Source organism: Rhinoraja longicauda, chromosome 14 (genome assembly GCF_053455715.1).
Source record: "Rhinoraja longicauda isolate Sanriku21f chromosome 14, sRhiLon1.1, whole genome shotgun sequence".
Classification (NCBI taxonomy): Eukaryota; Metazoa; Chordata; class Chondrichthyes; order Rajiformes; family Arhynchobatidae; genus Rhinoraja; species Rhinoraja longicauda.
Genome location: NC_135966.1, coordinates 34,551,149 through 34,571,632, shown reverse-complemented (window position 1 = coordinate 34,571,632; position 20,484 = coordinate 34,551,149). Strand labels below are relative to the sequence as shown.

General features: G+C 42.7%; 1 protein-coding gene across 1 annotated transcript in view; it reads left to right on the top strand.

Moving 5' to 3' along the window:
• Positions 1 to 20,484, top strand: part of LOC144599769 (protein diaphanous homolog 1-like) — a 193,502-nt gene that overhangs the window by 123,020 nt on the left and 49,998 nt on the right. Inside the window, exons 12-15 of the mRNA XM_078411006.1 lie at positions 1,686 to 1,815; positions 5,319 to 5,443; positions 14,109 to 14,273; positions 15,276 to 15,408. Of these exons, the coding sequence (XP_078267132.1) occupies positions 1,686 to 1,815; positions 5,319 to 5,443; positions 14,109 to 14,273; positions 15,276 to 15,408 (553 nt within the window). The remainder of the gene's footprint in view (positions 1 to 1,685; positions 1,816 to 5,318; positions 5,444 to 14,108; positions 14,274 to 15,275; positions 15,409 to 20,484) is intronic.

The following is a 20,484-nucleotide window of genomic DNA, read 5'->3' as shown; positions in this document are numbered from 1 at the left end:
TATATCTGCTATTTCTTATTCTGATGCCAGGCAAATGTCAATGTTAAATGGGATTCCAAATGTAGCAGGTTGCCTGAAGGAATTCTAAAAATGTTCTGTATATACCATACATTTTTAAGTCACATTTTGTTTGCTTATTTTCCAACTCCCTTCTGTAGTTTTAAACTAGGATAGGTATGGTTACCACTGTACCGAGGGACAGTTTCTTGCATTTAGAATAAAATTAGTTCAGTTAAACTTAATCATCAAAGTACTCAATGGTGGATAAATGAAGGACATAACACTTAACTCAATCTTGTCTTTGTTCTGCCATAGACATTTCTTTAACAGTGCTGATGATCAGAGTTGGGATCCTTAATGCCTCTCCCTCCTACTTATACTACCTAGTTAAACTGCCAACTAATCAAAGAAGAGATTCATAGGAGAGTCAATTGCTGTAAAACACGATTTGGTTTGCTAATGACCAATATGAAAGCAAATTAGCTATTTGTATGCATTTTGATCTGAGTGATTCCAAACCTATAGAATGGTGACATAAGGAGTTGCAGATGTCAATAGTCATTTATTTGTCACATACACATAAATGTGCAGTGAAATGAAAAATTACCCGCAGTTCAACAATAAGACCAATAAGAATAATCAATAAAAATGCAATAACACATATAATCATAAACTAACACCAAACAAAAGAAACATCCATCACAGTGAGTCTCCTCCAGTCACCTCCTCACTGTGATGGAAGGCCAGAATGTCTTTTCTCTTCCCCTGCCGTCTTCTCCCGCGGTCAGGCTGTTGGAGTTGCCACATCGGGGCGGTCGTGGCTCCCGATATTGAAGCCCCCGCCGGGCGGAGAAAAACCCGCGGCCTATTTCAGTCCGCGCCGGACGGTGAAGGTGCTGGTTGACAAAAAAGACACAAAGTGCTGGAGCAACACAGCAAGTCAGGCATCATCCCAGAGGAAATTAAGAGGCGATGTTTCGGGTCGGGACCGTTCTCTCGACACATTTGGGTCCCAACCCGAAACTTTGCCTATTTATGAGGCACAGTGGCACAGATGTAGATTTGCTGCCTGACAGCTCCAGTGCTCCAGCTCCAGTGCTGTCTGTACAGAATTTATACATTCTCTCTGTGACCGCATGGGATTTTTGCTGGAGCTCAGATTTCCTCTTACACTCCAAAGACACACAGGTTTGTAGATTAATTGGCTTTAGTAAGAAATTGTACATTTTCCCTAGTGTGTTGGATAGTGCTCCTGTACGGGGTGATCGTTGATCGGTGCAGACTCGTTGGGCTGAAAGACACGTTTCCACAATGTATCTCTAAAGTATAAAGGATGGTAGTAGATTGTTAGCTGCCTTCTGAAACTGTGTAGCAAGCTGCTAAGCTCAAGGGCAATTAAGGACAGGCTATAAATGCAGATCCTCTCTGCGTGTCCCACATCTGGTAAATGCACTAATATTAATGGATGACTTAATAAGAACAATATTTTATAATATTTTATCCTGTGTCCTAATTAGCCCCACTTTCATGACTGCTTCCCTGTTTGCATTTACTACCACTGGGAAGATGCAGTTTTATTCCCCATGGCAATAAAATTCAGTCTCGTCAGACAAAAATAGACTGCCTCTGCAGGCCTTATTTTTAAAATAAAATTAAGGTTGTACTTTATTTTATTTTCTCTGCAGTTAAAAGATACAAAATCATCTGATCAGAAGATGACACTGATGCACTTTTTAGCAGAACTCTGTGAAGAGCAGTACCCCGAGGTTATTCACTTCACTGAGGATCTAAACCACGTGGAAAAAGCAAGCCGAGGTAAAAAATGCATCAGGCGTGTAAGCGGAGAATGACCTTGATAATAACCAGAAAGTAATTAATCTCACCATCCATTAATGCACCCAGTGAAGTGGGTAGCCATTGATCAGAGCTATCAGAGCTGGTACAGCAGTCATCTCTGCCTCTGACCTACTTAGCAATGAACGCTTTTCCTCCAGCTTTCTGTTTGTTTTACTGGCATGGTGCAGTGTTTTTTTTAATGTCTCTCAAATATACTAAAACGCAGGATCATATTAAGAGGGACAAATAGCTTGTGACTAATGCAAGCCCATGGATGTCAGCTGGCCCAGGTTGCCTGTCTACATTTGCACATTTGTATACATTGTGCATGCAAGCAAATAATCTCATTGTGGCTAGTCACATGTGACAATAAAGTATTCCTATTCCTACATTAATAGGGATTTGTGTGTATTTAATTAATAATTTGGACTGGTTTAAAATGTGCTCATTTTGCAGTAAAGATTATCATCGCTAGGGCTCACTGTGGTTCCATCAAGAGCTTTTGCTGCTTCTGGATGCTATGATTGCCTTAACCCTTTTGTAGCATTTTTCAACTGAATGAGAAAATAATAGGGCGGCACAGAGGCGCAGCGGTAGCATTGTTGCCTTCCAGCGTCAGAGACCCAGGTTCGATCCTGTCCGTGGGAGCTGTCTGTTTAGAGTTTGTACATTCTCCTTGTGACCACGAAGGTTTCCTCTAGGTGTTCTGGTTTACTCCCACATTCCAAAGACGTGTGGATTTGTAGGTGAATTGGCTTCTGTAAATTGCCCTTAGTGTGTAGGATAGAGCTAGTGTGATCGGGAAATCGCTGGTCGGCAAGCCAAAAGGCCTCTTTCCTCTACATTTCCTCTACATAGCTGTATCTCTAAAACTATTTTTTTTTAGATAAAATTAAATAAAATGATGCTGAAATGTAAGCAAAAATGACGCTGAAATATAAGCAAAAATGATGGGCCATACAAACATATTCTGATTTGGGATCTTCACCCCCCCCAATTCCAGAAATGGACAAAATATCTGCCCTATTCTGTGGGGGAAAAAATCAAAATAATGTTTCCTGAGAAAGAAATGTTAACGTGCTTCTGTTGTCATTTGGCAACAATATTGTGTAATGTATCCCGAAATGGTAAACTATATAAGAAAAAACATAAGGTAACAGATGACCAAAAGTATGGTCAAGGCAGATCGTAAGGGAAGAGAGACGACTGGATAAATTTAGAGAACATTTGCAAGACATAAACCAGGTATGGAATCCCTGATCCTGATGGGTATGGCAGTGCAGTGTTTTAAGGTTCTGAACAGCCTGAGTTCCAGAACATTAATCCAGTCACGTGAATTGGGACACCACCATTTCAGTAGGGGAATTTGATTTCAAATAATCAATTAAATCCGGAACTGAACAAAAAAGCTCTCTGCAAACATGATCCTGCCAAATTGTTCCAAAAGCAATTTTGTTAACCAGAATCCATCTGAGAACAAAATGTTCTAATACCCAGTGGTGCAGCAGTAGAGTTTCTGCCTTGCAGTTCCAGAGACCCGGGTTCGATCCTGACTACGGTTGCTGTCTGTACAGAGTTTGTACGCTCTCCCTGTAACATGTGAGTTTTCTCCTGGTGCTCCAATTTCCTCCCACACTGCAAAGACATATAGGTTTGCAGGTTAATTGGCTTCTGTAAATTGTCCCTAGAAAAAGGGAGTGATTGCTGGTCAGCGCAGACTCAATCAGCCGAAGGGCCTGTTTCCACACTGTATTGCTAAAGTCAACAGGGCCTATCAGTAATCAACCAGTGTAATTAATTACTGCCTATCAACTCAATTCAGGGCAAATGGGGATGGACAGTAAAAGTCACCATTGTCACCAATGTCCCAATAAAAATAAACAAGTATAGGTTTAAAGGTACCGTCGCAATTGGTGGATTAATAGAATTGAAAGATGTGCAAGAGACCAGAACTGAAGGCATACATCAACTTCAAAAGATCTCTAGTGCTGGAAAACATTACAGGAGCAGGCAAAGAGTGAAGCTGTGGAGGGAAGAATACTTCAGTGAGTCTACGTTGGCCTGAGATATTGATGAGATGTTCAGAAAGCAGTCTTGGTGATAGAAAGCTTAGTTTGCGCTATAATAGAATGACATGGTAGAAGGAAGACAATTAGATTAAGACCATGGACAATGTTGATTGTAATCATGTTTAGCCGCAAACTGGATGTCATGCAACAATAAACCAAATTAAGCTAAAAATGGAAAGGGAAAAGAGTTGTGGTTTTCTCATATCCACAAAGAGCATTTTATTTTCCATGGCGAGACTTTGAACAAAGGGCATGAAAAATAAGAGGCACTGGAGGGTGACATTAGTTTGCATGCTCCATTGGTGTTGGAAAACATCACCAAAGGGCAATATGTCAGAAAAGGGCTAAAGCTGGATCCTAAGGAGACTCCAGAGCCAACCGAGTGGAAACAGGACATTTTAATTCTACGTGCTTTTTACACTCTTTTCAACTCTGGCGGAAATAATTATTTTAAAAAAGCCACATTTGATCTATATTTGGTGACCTTTTTCAAGGTAATAAATTAATGTGGAAGACATTTATTCTTGTCCACAGTGCCTCTGCAAGACGTCCACTAAGTTTCAGTTTTTGTTTTAGAGATGCAGCATGGAAACAGGCCCTTTGACCCATAGAGTCCGCGCTGACCAGCAATCACCCATACACTAGGTCTATCCTACACCCAAGGGACAATTTGCAGAAGCCAATTAACCTATAAATCTGCACATCTTTGGAATGCGGGAGGAAACCAGAGTACCCGAAGAAAACCCACATGGTGACAAGGAGAATGTACAAACTCAATACAGATAGCGCCCATAGTCAGGATCAAACCTAGATCTCTGGTGCTGTAAGCCAGCAACTCTACTGTTGCGCCACTGTGCCACCCATTCAAGTCTGCATAATCTCTAGCAAACAAAGTAGTCAATTATGCATTGATCGGGAATATAGGAACAGGACTTGTTTATTTAGTTCCTCATACTTGTTCATCATTCAGTGAATTTGTGAGTGATCCATGACGTAAGTACATGCAATTTCATCCGTTTATCAAACTTTGATTTGCAATCAACAGTTAACACAATATGTATAGATGGGTGTTTACATATATTGTGAATATGTGGATGGGTGTTCCAAACTTTTATTACCTTCTCAATGTAGAACTCTAAAAAGGCAAAAATTATGTCCCAAAGAGCCATGCTCGCTGAGTAAGTGTTTCTACCCTATCAGGTCTACTCTACAAGTTATACAACCCTTTCCTCATGCAGCCTGTCCACTTAGACAAGTTCCTATTGGAATCACTGGATAACAATTGTAACCTTGGCTAATTTCCTTCATGAGGATGATCGTAGCTCGGATCGATTCTTGTATGTTACTCAGTGCATAATTGAGAAGCTGCCAAGTAAGCGGTTTTCAGGCACTTAATATATTTCTTGTCTACAGTTTCGGCAGAAATGCTGCAGAAGAATGTGGATCAAATGGGGAAACAGATTGCTAGACTTCAAAAGGACATTGATAGCTTCCCACAATCTAACGACAATCAAGACAAGTTTGTCGAGAAAATGACAATATCCTTTTTCTTTGCTAAGGGCGTTTCCTATATTAATACTAAGTGTTGCTTTCATCCCCACATGTGCTTCATATTTTTAACCCGAAAATAGAAAGAATCAAACAGCAGCTTTCACATTCCTTTCAGGATGGCCATTACTACATTGCAGGAAATGAGGCAGCCAGTCTATTCTCAACAACCTCCTATAGTTTCTTGTAATTACTTTTCTGGAGAGCTAAATATTGGCCTTGCTTTTCACTGAACCAATGTCTGCTGTTTGTTTGAGCCCACCTGAGTGAGCAGACCGGACTTTGGTCTTCCAGGAAGGTGTCAGAGAGGTAGTGGCTTGGGAAATCAAAGCAGCTGCCAACAGGAAACTCAAGTTCGGCCCTGCACCCTGTATTTACAGTTGTGAAGATACATGCCTGGTTTTAATTGCAGCATTCTGGTCATATATGTCCATAAATAGTACAGTCAAATAAATAGCATTCTCCAGTAAGTATTTTTAAAGTTATCAAAGGACATTGTGATCCATCTGTCTCTAATTTTTGAATGCTTTGTTGGTCTAGAATCGTCGTACTATGAATAGTACACTTCTGAGAGAGAATGAGCTGTAAATGGAAAAGCAAAGATGTTTTTAAAGTCTTCAATTACAGAAAATGCCAAAAAGAAATGGAACATGTTCCAATTATCCGATGAGAGAAAAGATAAAGCTGCATTCACAAAGTCACAACAGGAAGTAATATGAAGAGTACAAAACTTTTTATTTAAAAAAAAGAGAAGCACTGTAATAAAACTTGGATGAGTACTCATGAATAAGATGTGTTAGTTGAAAGACTAACTTTCACATTCTGCACAGACAAGTATGAATGAAGATTTACGCACTTATCCCTTGTTAAAGATGGAGAAGCCAAGAATAGAATCAGTGAGCAGCATTGACAAAGAGTGAAAGACAGGATGAGCAAATGTTTGCTTTTTACCAAGGGGTAAAAGATTCAAAATAGTGATACCCAAAAAAAAAGTCATTATTATACTTACGTTCCTCTAGAATGACCCTTGCTACAATCCTGGACCTTGGACATAATGCAAGAGCTGCTCCTTCAACTGTGCATACCACACAGGGCTTATTTGTCATGTGTCTTGGTAACTGTTTATCCACACATAATATTGCAATTTGATATTAATATTATCCATTTCAGCGTGGTTGTGCAATTTTCTTAGTTCTTCCCATGTAAACATTTGCATTGCTTTTACCCAGAGTGCAACTGGTGAAGTGATTCACTGTGATGTAATTAGAATAAGTTGTTCTTGAAAAATCAAAGTATTCAGTAACTAGAAATGGAAAGGTACTTTGATACTGTTAAATGCTGAAAATAGAAGGATACTGAGAAGAACCTGTTAAATGGAATGGCATGTTGCTTTACTGTGGAACGCTCTATAATACCTTGTAACAGTGTAAATTAATTACCTTTCATTGCATCAGAAATGCTATGTCATTGTAGGAGCTGGGTTTAACCTCTGGTATCATCCTGTGTTACAATTAGGGATGGCACAGTGGCACAACGGTAGAGTTACTGCCTTACAGCACCAGACACCCAGGTTTGATCCTGACCTCAGGTGCTGTCTGTACGAAGTTTGTATGTTCTCCCTGTGACCATGCGGGTTTTCTCCGGGTACTCCAGTTTCGTTCTACACTCCAAAGATGTACAAGTTTGTAGGTTAATTGGCTCCTGTAAGTTGTAAATTGTCCCTAGTGTGTAGGATAGTGCTAGTGAATGGGATGATTGCTGGTCGGCACAGACTTGGTACCAAAGGGTCTGTTTCCGCACTGTATCTCTAAAGTCCAAACTGATCATTTGTTTTGTTTTTCTTGTTGTTGGATGAAGGGTTCCTCTTCTGTTTAAAACATGAAATAATAGTAAATCATTAAAGCGTGCACAGGTAAAGGTTGCTGTCCAAATATAGCTGTGCACGTTTACTTAATATCTTTTAAATAGTAGGGAAACTCTTCAACAATATCTACATGAAAAAGAAGACAGATGATCAGTTGTAACGCAGGAAGATCAACTGGGAACACAAACAAATATAAAGACATCCTTGTGTTGTGGTATGTAGTTCTGATCCAATACCACAGATGGTATGGGCTCATATATACGTTATCAACTCCATTGTTTGTAATCTTATACAACTTGATTAATGTACAAGGGAATACCTTAAATCCATTTTAAGCACGATAACAATATTAGAAATAAATGGGGTATTATGCTCTTTCATGAAGAGATTCAGCATTGACAAAATGCTGTGATTTGATCTCTACATTGGAGATTCTTCCATCCATCATCTTAATATTTGGGCTTTAAAATCAAAAGTGAAACACACATTAATGGTAAAGTTTTTTAATGCATTTGCAAAAAAATAATTTATTCAAGTGTTTGTGTAAAACAGTAGCACATGTAAAAGATATAAAATTCGACTATACGAGTAAAGAATATACAGTTTATATTGCCCACATTAATGATATTGTTATATCATGCTGCTTTTTATCAGCAGCACCATCACCGACCTCATCACCTCCGGCGATCTACCCCTCAGTGCCTCCAATCTCATAGTTCCCCAGCCCCGCATGGCCCGATTCTACCTCCTACCCAAAATCCACAAACACAACTGTCCCGGCAGACCCATTGTCTCTGCCTGCTCATGCCCTACCGAACTTATCTCTACCTACCTCGACTCCATCCTATCCCCCCTGGTTAAATCCCTCCCCACCTACGTCCAAGACACCTCACACGCTCTCCATCTCCTGGATAACTTCCGGTTCCCAGGCCCCCACTCCCTCATTTTCACCATGGATGTCCAGTCACTCTACACCTCCATCCCCCACAAGGATGGTCTCGAAGCCCTCCGTTTCTTCCTCGACCGTAGAACCAGCCAATCCCCATCGACCAACACTCTCCTCCGCCTAGCAGAGCTGGTTCTTACCCTCAACAACTTCTCCTTTGACTCCTCCCACTTCCTCCAAACCAGAGGCGTAGCTATGGGCACTCGCATGGGCCCTAGCTACGCCTGCCTCTTTGTCGGGTACGTCGAACAATCCCTGTTCCAGACGTACACTGGCCCCATCCCCGAACTCTACCTCCGCTACATCGACGACTGCATTGGTGCTACCTCTTGCACCCATGCAGAACTCACTGACTTCATACACTTCACCTCCAATTTCCATCCTGCCCTTAAATATACCTGGACTATCTCTGACATCTCCCTCCCGTTTCTGGACCTCACCATCTCCATCACAGGAGACAGACTAGTGACGGACATTTACTACAAGCCCACCGACTCGCACAGCTATCTGGACTACACTTCTTCCCACCCAGTCCCCTGCAAAAAGTCTATCCCCTACTCCCAATTCCTCCGTCTACGCCGCATCTGCGCCCGGGATGAGGTGTTTCAGACTAGGGCTTCCGAGATGTCCTCGTTCTTCAGAAAACAGGCTTCCCCTCCTCCATTATAGATGAGGCTCTCACTAGGGTCTCTTCTACATCCCGCAGCTCCGCTCTTGCTCCCCCTCCCCCCACTCGCAACAAGGACAGGATCCCCCTCGTTCTCACCTTCCACCCCACCAGCCAGCAGATCCAACATATCATCCACCAACATTTCCGTCACCTACAACGGGACCCCACCACTGGCCATATCTTCCCATCCCCTCCCCTCTCTGCGTTCCGCAGAGACCGTTCCCTCCGTAACTCCCTGGTCCACTCGTCCCTTCCTACCCAAACCACCCCAACCCCGGGCACTTTCCCTTTACCTCCCCCCTCAACTCCATCAAAGGACCCAAACAGTCTTTCCAGGTGAGACAGAGGTTCACCTGCACCTCCTCCAACCTCATCTATTGCATCCGCTGCTCTAGATGTCAACTTATTTATATCGGCGAAACCAAGCGCAGGCTCGGCGATCGCTTCGCTGAACACCTGCGCTCGGTCCGCATTAACGCAACTGATCTCCCGGTGGCCCAGCACTTTAACTCCCCCTCCTATTCCCAGTCTGACCTCTCTGTCATGGGCCTCCTCCAGTGCCATAGTGAGGCCCACCGGAAATTGGAGGAGCAGCACCTCATATTTCGCCTGGGCAGTTTGCAGCCCGGTGGTATGAACGTCGACTTCTCCAACTTCAGATAGTTCCTCTGTCCCTCCCTTCCCCTCCTCCTTCCCAGATCTCCCTCTATCTTCCTGTCTCCACCTATATCCTTCCTTTGTCCCACCCCCGACGTCAGTCTGAAGAAGGGTCTCGACCCGAAACGTCACCCATTCCTTCTCTCCCGAGATGCTGCCTGACCTGCTGAGTTACTCCAGCATTTTGTGAATAAATTAATGATATTGTTATTTATTTTGCATGAAATTTTTTGAAAGTAATCAGTAAAACAGGGGTGACATATTTCTACTTTCTCTGTGAATGTTAACTTTCTAAAATAATAATGCAAATTGATTCATAACTAAAATTATAACTACTGCCATCAGCTCTAATTGTCAGGAACTGTTCAGTACTTTATTGAATTGTACAGTTATTATGAAATGTCCTTTAAAGTTGCAATATTCGAACAAGCATTAAAGGAAAACGACACTTGTAGTCAAGCTGCAGTATATTAGTAGTCTCGTAAAGCTTCCAATATTGAGTTTTATATCAGACAGAGGAAGGTGTTCTGTCAGATATCCATCATCCCACTCCCAGGATATTGCAGGAGTTCCTCAGGCCTGTGTGCTAACGGTACAATATTCATCTGCTTCACAATGACTTTCCTTTTATTCTAAGATCAGAATTGGGGATGTTTGTTGATCAGTGCTTCTTCTTCGGCCCCCTCAGTCATGGCTGACCATGGGTGATGCATCCTAGTTGGCTGCTTGCTCCACACCTCGGCTAGAGCAGCATCGCTTGTGGCTGAAGAGACCAATGCGGGAGTGACAGTCTCTGTTGCAAAGGTCACATTTGTGTGTGGTCTCTGGTCTGTTGAAGTTGCTGCGCTCCTTTCTGCGTGCCCGCTTGTCTGCCGCAGCGTTCATCAGTTTCTCTTCCCCATTTTGAGATGTTGGTTTAGGGTACCTCTCCACCTTGTACAGTCAGCTGCAAGGCTCTTCCAGGACTCCACATCGATGTCGAGCGCCTTTAAATCTTTCTTGCAGACATCCTTGTAACGTAGCTGGGGGTGGCTGATGGTTCTCCTCCCAGATGTAGGCTCTCCATAGAGGATGTCTTTTGGAATACGACCCATGGCGCATCCACCGCAGCCTGCACTGCCTGAGTAGAGTATACATACTCGGAAGGCCAGCACAAGACAGAATCTCGGCGTTGGACACTGTCTTGCCAGGATATACCCAGGATACGGCGGATGCTTCTAAGGTGGAAGGTGTTGAGTCTTCTCTCCAGTCTGGCATATGTAGTCCATGTCTCACTGCCATACAGCAGTGTGCTGTTGACACAGGCAGAGCATGATGTAGATATTGTAGACTGCTATCTTTGTCTTCACTGTCAGCTTTGGATTGGTCCACACTCGAGTTGTGAGGCAAGCGAGAGTTGTAGCTGCCTTCCCAATCCTCTTGTCAATCTCTGTGTCCAAGGAGATGTTGTCGGTGATGGTGGAGCCAAGGTACGTAAACTGATGGACGGCATCGAGTTTGTATTCGTTGATGGTGATGACAGGCTGTATCCTGCCCCAGGACGTTCGTCTTCTTCAGGCTGATGGTCAGCCCAAAGTCCTTGCAAGCCCGATAGAAGCGGTCCATCAGTGACTGTAGTTCCTGCTGGGTGTGGGACACAACTGCTGCGTCATCGGCGAACAACATGTCTCTGATGAGAGCTTCACGTACTTTTGTCTTGGCTCTGAGGCGGATGAGGTTGAAGAGCCTGCCTTCTGATCTGGTACGCAGGTAGATCCCTTCTGGTGCGGTGCCAAAGGCATGTTTCAGGAGCAGAGCGACGAAAATCCCAAAGAGCGTGGGAGCGAGGACGCAGCCTTGTTTGATGCCACTGCGGATGTCGAAGGGCTCCGAGAAACTGCCATTGAACTGCACTGTCCCCTTCGTGTTGATGTGGAAGGATTCTATCATTCTCTGCAGTTTTGGTGGGCAGTCGATCTTTGGGAGAGCCTTGAATAGGCCATCTCTGCTGACGAAGTCAAACGCCTTGGTGAGGACAATGAAAGCAACTTACTGGGGCATCCGCTGTTCTCTGCACATCTGGAGCTGCCGAAGGGAGAAGACCATGTCTACTGTTGACCTTCCAGCTCGGAAACCGCACTGTGACTCTGGGTAGACACGGTCTGCCAGCTACTGCAGGCAGATCAAGATGACCCGAGCAAAGACCTTGCCAACAATGTTGAGGAGGGAGATGCCTCTGTAGTTGTTGCAGTCGCTTCTCTCGCCCTTGTTCTTGTAGAGGGTAATGATCGTGGCATCCCGTATGTCCTGCGGTACAGCTCCTTCTTGCCAGCACTGGCAGAGGACTTCGTGAAGAGAAAGCAGTAAGTTTGTCTTGCAGTGCTTGATCAGGTCAGGGGGAATCCCGTCACTTCCTGGGGCCTTAGGCCAGGTTCTCAATGGCCTAGCTGAGCTCTTCTACCATCGGCCATCTAACTCATTCATGGTCGGCAGGCACTCGATGGCGTCAAGGGCTGAGGAGGACACAGCGTTCTCTCTCGAGTAGAGGTCGGAGTAGTGTTCCACCCATCTCTCCATCTGCTGGCATTTGTCCGTGATTCCCCAGTGGAGGATTTGAGGGGGGCTGTCTTGCTCTGGACTGGGCCTAGTGCCTTCTTAATGCCATCGTACATTCCCCTGATGTTCCCTGTTATGGCAGCTGTCTGGATGTCCTCACTAAGCTGTGTCCAGTACTCAATGGCACAATGCCTGGCAGTCTGCTGAGCCTTGCTCCTGGCAGCCCTGAGGATCTGCAGGTGCTTCTCGTTGGGTGACCGCTTGTACTTGGCGAGGGCGGCACGCTTGGCTTCGATGACGGGAGTCATCTCAGTCGACTTGGCCTCAAACTAGTCGTGTGTCTTCAAGATCTTCTTCCCAAAGCTAGCCAAAACCATGGTGTCCCGCAGAGTTTCCCACTTCTCTGTTGCAGAGTCTCCAAGACACGAGGTGCCAAGTTCTCTCTCAAAAGCTTCTGCAAACTGTTGCACGAGCATCTTGCTGACATCAATGTGGGGTTTCCCCTGCTTCTTAGTATGGTAGAACCTCTTTGGTTGCAGCCTGATCTTGCAACGCACCAAGGAGTGTACAATGGTGATCAGTGCACAATGGTGAATTTACATTTAGTTCCTCGATATGAAGAAGTCCACTAGTTAAGACGCGGACAAGGCTCCTCTATGGATTATAATGGCAGATGGCATTCACTCCTCAGAAGTGTTGAGCAATGACCATCTCCAATAAGATTAAATCTCCCATGTATTGTTGATGTCTGTATCATGATTATCACCAAATCCTCCACCAGCAATATCACGTGCCGTCGCCATTGACCAGAAAGCCAGTGAGACCAGACATATGGAAACGCTAGCTGCAAGAGCACGTAGAGGCTGGGCCTTCTCAGACAAGTGGCTTACTTACGTACACTCTGAACCTTTCCCACCAACTGCAACGAACAAGTGAGGAGAACAATGGGACTCGCATCTGTAACTTGTATGGAAGCTCTGACGACCCTCAGGAAGTGTAACACCACCCAGGACACAGCAGCCTATGTGATTAGTGCCTGTGCCACCATAAACATTCATTCTCTCTGCTGCTGGCACAACATAGCAACACTGTGTGCATTTACAAAATGCACTGCAATACTTGAACAACGATCTCCAAAGCCATAATGTTCACTATCAAGAAAGGCATGGTCTTTAGGCACATGGGAGCTCCCTACAAATCACTTGCCATCCTGACTTAGGAGTAAAATTCCATCACCAAGATAAATCCATCATTATTATCAATCCCAAACCTCTTTCCTCAATGAAAGAGTTACCAATGGACAGCAAGTAATTCCCAATAGACCCGAGGACATACGTTTAAGTGCAAAGGGGAAATAGCGCCTGAGTAACAACTTTTTCCATTCCGAGGGTAGTGGTGTATGGAATAAACTGCCAAAGGAGGTAGTTGAGGCAGGTACAATAACAACATTTAAAAGACACTTGGACAGGTTCATGGATAGGAAATGTTTAATGGGATATAGGCCAAACACAGGTAAATGGGATTAGTTTAGATGGGGCATCTTGCTTGGCATGGATAAGGGCCTGTTTCTGTGCTACAGTGTCCTCCATAATGTTTTGGACAAAGACCCATCATTTATTTATTTGCATCTGTACTCTACAATTTGAGATTTGTAATAGAATAAGAGGCATTTAAACACACCTGAGCAATTACAAACACCTGTGAAGCCATGTGTCCCAAACATTATGGTGCCCTGAAATAGGGGGACGATGTATAAACACAGCTGTAATTTCTACATGGTGAAACCAAAATGTATAAAAGTACTCTTTAATAAAATTTGACAATGTGCACTTTAACCACATGTGATTTTTTTTCTATCACAAATCTCAAATTGTGGAGGACAGAGGCAAATAAATAAATGATGGGTCTTTGTCCCAAACATTATGGAGGGCACTGTATATGACTGACTATATCAAGGGTTTTTTTTTCCTTAAGTGTCCATACAGTTTCATAACAGGAGCAAGGGAACAGTTCGATAAATTATCAGATATTCATAAAACCATGGAGGAGGACTTTGAAGAGCTTGGACGTTACTTTGTCTTTGATTCCAAGAAAATATCTGTTGAAGAGTTCTTTGGTGATCTGAGCAACTTCAAGAGTATGTTTTCGGTGAGTGCTTAATTATACAAACGAGTGAAATTTATCCACAGATTCCCATGAAAGTTCAATTAGTTGTATCCAACCTAAGATTTTGTGGTTTTTGAGTCACAATATCTGCAGTGGCTCCATAGTACTTCTCTTGAGATCAAATTGGATATTTATCTTCATGTCCCATTCCAAAGTTTTAAGCACAAAATCTAGGCTGTCCTGCAATGAGGGAGTGCAGTCATGTTGGTGGTGGGTGAAATGTTAATCCAGGGTTCTATGGTCCCTATGAAATGCGGGTGAAACTTTCTATGAAGTTAGGGTGGCACAGTGGTGGAGTTGCTGCCTTACAGCGCTAGAGACCTGGGTTCAATCCTGACTTTGGGTGCTGTCTGTGCAGAGTTTGTACATTCTCCCTGTGATCGCGTGGGTTTTGTCCATGTACTCCGGTTTCCTTCCGCACTCCAAAAATGTACAAGTTTGTAGGTTAATTGGCTTCTGTAAGTTGTAAATTGTCCCTAGTATGTAGGATAGTGCTCATGTATGGGGTGATCGCTGGTCGGTGCGGACTCGGTGCAAAAGGGCCTGTTTCCACACTGTAATTCTAAAGTCTAAACTGATCATTTGTCTTGCTTATCTTGTTTTAGAGTTTGTACATCTTGTTTATCTTGTTTGCAAAGTTTGTACATTCTCCCTATGACCACGTGGGTTTTCTCTGGGTGCTCCGGCCTCCTCCCATCCTCCAAAGACGTACAGTTTTGTAGGTTAATTGGCTTTGGTGAGATGGTATAAATTATCCCTCGTGTCTAGCTAGCGTATGGGATGATCGCTGGTCGGCGAGAACTTGGTGGGCCGAAGGGCCTATTTCCATGCTGTATCTCTAAAGTCTAAAGTTATTTTGACGTTGACCATGCTCAAATTTTTGTACAGCACCGGTCATATTTTGCATCACATGTGCCTTTGATGTTTACGGCACAAAAGAAAAAACAGCTTTTATCTCTTTTAAGTCCCCTTTGTCATTTTCAGCAATCAGTTGCAGAGAACAAGAAACGGAAAGAAGCAGAAGAGAAAATCAAAAAAGCTAAACTTGCCAAAGAGAAAGCAGAAAAGGATAGACAGGAGAAACAAAAGAAGAATGCTCTCATTGACATAAATGCAGGTAAATATTTCTTTTTTCTGTTCCACAGCTTTTTGTTGCATTTACATTTTAATTCTAGATTTGGTTTTGTTGTCAAAATTAAGAACAATTTTCATTTATGCATAGCATCTGAACTTAATAAAACAATTGAAGTTGTTTTGAATCCAGGTGTCAAATATTAAAATAGAAGAGGATGTTAGAAGAGAGAAAGTGGTGCACAAACGGATTTGAGATGAAAGAGAATATCAAAATTGAGACAGACACAAAGTGCTGGAATTACTTGCCGGGTCAGGCAGCATCTCTAGAGAAAATCAATAGGTGACGGTTTGGGCCGGAACCCTACTTCAGACTCTAGATTCATTCTCCAGATTCTTCATTCTCCAGAGATGCTACCTGACCTGCTGAGTTACTCAAGCATTTTGTGTCCATCTTCGGTAAAAAACAGCGTCTGCTGTTCCTTCCTACATGTTAAAATTGAGACCCTGTCCAACTAGGAAGCAGTGCTGGTCATAAGCCACAATCCAAGGAGCAAATGTGGTTAATACAAGTTATGACGTGGACAGCGGAGCTTTGGTATTGTGGTCAGTGCAGACATGTTGGGCTCAAGGATCTGTTCTGTATTCTATGCAGGATGTCTGGGTGAGGAAATAGATTCCCAGTGAGAGGAGAAATGAAAGGGAACATGGCAAGAGGAGTGGATGTGCTATATGAAATTGAAAAGAATAAATAGATGGGGACAGCTCTCTATTTGGTGATAGGACGGTTTTGTTGCCTGACAACAGCAGGGAAGAAATTGTCCCTGAATCTGGAGATATATGTTTTCACACTTCTGTACATCTTGCCCCATGGGAGAGGAGAGGAGAGTGACCAGGGTGAGACTGGCCTTTGATTATGCTGGTGGTCTTGCCACATGTAGACACAAGGAACTGATGATGTGGGTGTGCCAAAAAAAAACTCTGCTGGAGTAAGTCAGTGGGTCAGGCAACATCTCTGGAGAATAAGGAGAGGGTGACATTTCAGGTCGAGACCCTTCTTCAGACTATGTCATATCTTTCTTATGAGATTAAATAGACTGTTGCTAATGCAGAAACTTTTAAAGTATGAAGACGAGGAGGAAATTAGCTGTACATTTGGTACCTATCTTGAGAGCATTTGTTATCAATACTAAATATGATATGATACGATACGATAGAACTTTATCCCAGGAGGGAAATTGATCTGTCAACAGTCATAAAACACAAAATACATAAAACATGAAATTAAAGTGACGAGTGGCAAAAAATATCAAGCAAAATAATTATTTGATCACCAGCATAACTCTGTTGAGGTTACTCAGTGATCATTGAGGTTGTTACAAATCAGTAGTAAATCCAGCAAATGATGAATTTGGGTTGCAAGTCTGTCAGCATCAGAAAATGGAAATAAGTATCAGAGTCAAGAGTAGAAACAAAGGACTACAAATGCTGGTTTATACCAAAGTGTCTGAGTAAGTCAGTGGTTTGGGACCTTTCTTCAGACTCAAGAGTGTTTGTCGTATTATCATATGAACTGTCTATAGAATAATGAAATTCTTACTTGCAGCATAACAGGCTTGTAAACGCGATACTCAATAATAACGTAAAAAAGAAAAATTCAATAAATTGATAACCCCAATAGTAGTGGAAAATGATACAATAATTATAAAAAAATAACCCCAATACTGTTCTTTTGAAATTTTGAGTAAAATTTTAAAAAAAATCTTTCTTGAGAAGTCCCTCAGGATTGAGAAATGACTTGCTACCATTTGGTTCTGCGTGTTTTGACCTGACTGATGCAGGAAGGACAGGTGGTGGCTTATGGGCGAGTGGGTGGGAAGATTCTGAGGTTGTTCACCTCTCTGCGTTTAGGCTTTACTATGGATGTCAGTATGGATGTTGCATTTCTACAAGGGAGCCTCGACCACATCTTTTAATAATTTTTTTCTTTCACCTGGTAATCTCCTACCAGATAAGTGCATAGAATAGTGTGTTTGTGTCTGGTCCAGGCCCAGTGTAGCATCTGAGGGGAGCAAGTCCCACAATGCTCGGGTTGCTGGAAGAGGACACTAATGATGGTTTGCTTTTCCTTCCAGTTACTTTGGAGGATTTTGCAGAGACAATGTTGAGCTCTTTCCAGTGTCTATAGATAACTGTTGTAGTCCAAGACTCAGACATCTTGAAGGCAAATTATTTTACACAGTGACAATGCCTGGAACATGCTGCTGGGGGTGGTGGTTAAAACAGATAGGTTAGTGGCATTTGGATAGACATATGGATATGCAGGGAATGGTGAAATATGGGTTATGTGCAGATAGATAAGTGAAATCTTGGCATCGTGTTCAGCACAGATATGGGCCGAGGGGCCTGTTCTTGTGGTCCTGTTCCATGTTCTAAGTAAATAGGAAGACAGAGAGGGCATGGCTTTGAGATGTGAGGGGCACGGTACAAAGGAGATATGTGGGACTTGGTTTTTTTTTTAAACAGAGGTGGTGATTGCCTGGAATGCACTGCTGGGGGTAGTGATTAAAGCAGATACAGTGCCCTCCATAACGTTTGGGACAAAGACCCATCATCATTTATTTATTTGCCCCTTAACTCCACAATTTGGGATTTGTAATAGAAAAAATCACATGTGGTTTAAAGTGCACATTGTCAGATTTTAATAAAGGCCATTTTTATACATTTTGGCTTCACAATGTAGAAATTACAGCTGTGTTTATACATAGTCCCCCCCATTTCAGGGCACCATAATGTTTGGGACACATGGCTTCACAGGTGTTTGTAATTGCTCAGGTGTGTTTAAATGCCTCCTTAATGCAGGTATAAGAGAGCTCTCAGCATCTAGTCTTTCCTCCAGTCTTTCCATCACATTTGGAAACTTTTATTGCTGTTTATCAACACGTGGACCAAAGTTTATGCCAATGAATGTCAAAGAAGCCATTATGAGACTGAGAAACAAGATTAAAACTATTAGAGACATCAGCAAAACCTTAGGCTTACCAAAATCAACTGTTTGGAACATCATTAAGAAGAAAGAGAGCACTGGTAAGCTTACTAATCGCAAAGGGACTGGCAGGCCAAGGAAGACTTCCACAGCTGATGACAGAAGAATTCTCTCTATAATTAAGAAAAATTCTCAAACACCTGTGCGACAGATCAGCAACGCTCTTCTGGAGTCAGGTGTGGATTTGTCAATGACTACTGTCCGCAGAAGACTTCATGAACAGAAATACAGAGGCTACACTGCAAGATGCAAACCACTGGTTCGCCGCAAAAATAGGGTGGTCAGGTTACAGTTTGCCAAGAAATACCTAAAGAACAACCACAGTTCTGGAAAAAGGTCTTGTGGACAGATGAGATGAAGATTAACTTATATCAGAGTGATGGCAAGAGCAAAGTATGGAGGAGAGAAGGAACTGCCCAAGCATACCACCTCATCTGTGTAACATGGAGGTGGGGGTGTTATGGCCTGGGCATGTATTTCTGCGGAAGGTACTGGTTCACTTATCTTCATTGATGATACAACTGCTGATGGTAGTAGCATAATGAATTCTGAAATGCATAGACACACCCTATCTGCTCAAGTTCAAACAAATGCCTCAAAACTCATTGGCCGGCGGTTCTTTTTACAGCAAGACAATGATCCCAAACATACTGCTAAAGCAACAAAGGAGTTTTTCAAAGCTAAAAAATCATCAATTCTTGTGTGGCCAAGTCAATCACCTGATCTGAACCCAATTGAGCATGCCTTTTATATGCTGAAGAGAAAACTGAAGGGGACTAGCCTCCAAAACACGCATAAGCTAAAAATGGCTGCAATACAGGCCTGGCAGAGCATCACCAGAGAAGACACCCAGTAACTGGTGATGTCCATGAATCGCAGACTTCAAGTAGTCATTACATGCAAAGAATATGCAACAAAATACTAAACATGCCTACTTTCATTTACATGACATTGCTGTGTTCCAAACATTATGGTGCCCTGAAATGAGGGGACCATGTATAAACACTGCTGTAATTTCTACATGGTGAAACCAAAATGTATATAAATAGTCTTTATTAAAATCTGACAAAATGCACTTTAACCACATGTTATTTTTTTCTATTACAAATCTCAAATTGTGGAGCACAGAGGCAAATAAATAAATGATGGGTCTTTGTCCCAAACATTATGGAGGGCACTGTACATTAGTGACATTCTAAAGACTTTTGGATAGGCAAATGATGTGCAGGGATATGGGTCATGTGCAGGGAGATAAGTGATGGTCTTGGCATCATGTTCGGCACAGCCATTGTGGGTTGAAGGCCTGTTCATGTGCTGTACTCATAGAGGGAGCCGGTGAGGGCATAACTTTAAGGTGAGAGGGGCAATGTTTAAAAGAGATATGTGGACAAGTTTTTGTACACAGACAGTGGTGGTATGTGAATGTGGTACCGGGGATGATAGAGGCGGATACAATAGTGGCATTTAGGAGACTTACAGATTGCCACATGGATATGGAGGGATATGGATTATATGCAGTCAGATAAGAGTTGGGCTTGGCATCATGTTTGGCACAGACTCTGAGCCGAAGGGTTTATTATTGTGCTGTATTGTTTTATGTGCTGCTGCACTGTAGATCTGGAGTTTTGTGCCAGATTGAAATCTTGATCTTCCTTATTCAAGTAATGTTTGAGCTGATGTACTGAAGACAGTGGTGGAATTTGCCATTATCTGCCTTTGCTGAACGGTAGCTCCTATATGTATGAGGTGGTTTAAATATCAACCTATAAACTTCAGCTATTTGTTGAAGCCTCCTCAAATTATAATGTCGATCATGTACCCAGCATCAAAATATATTAGAGAAAGTGCCAAAAGTGTGTTAATTTTTTGATACACAATCAAGAGAAATTCATTACAAAACCTGAATGAAGAGGCTGTGTCACACAGCACATATTTTAATCAAGGAAAGTGTCTGAAATGTCTAAATTTAGAGAATTGGCGCCAGATGGCACTGTGTATACACTGGTCTGTAAAATGTAAGTGGAGAGGAGGGGTTCTGTGTGATATTGACAGATTGAGATAACTAAGAGGTGCTTC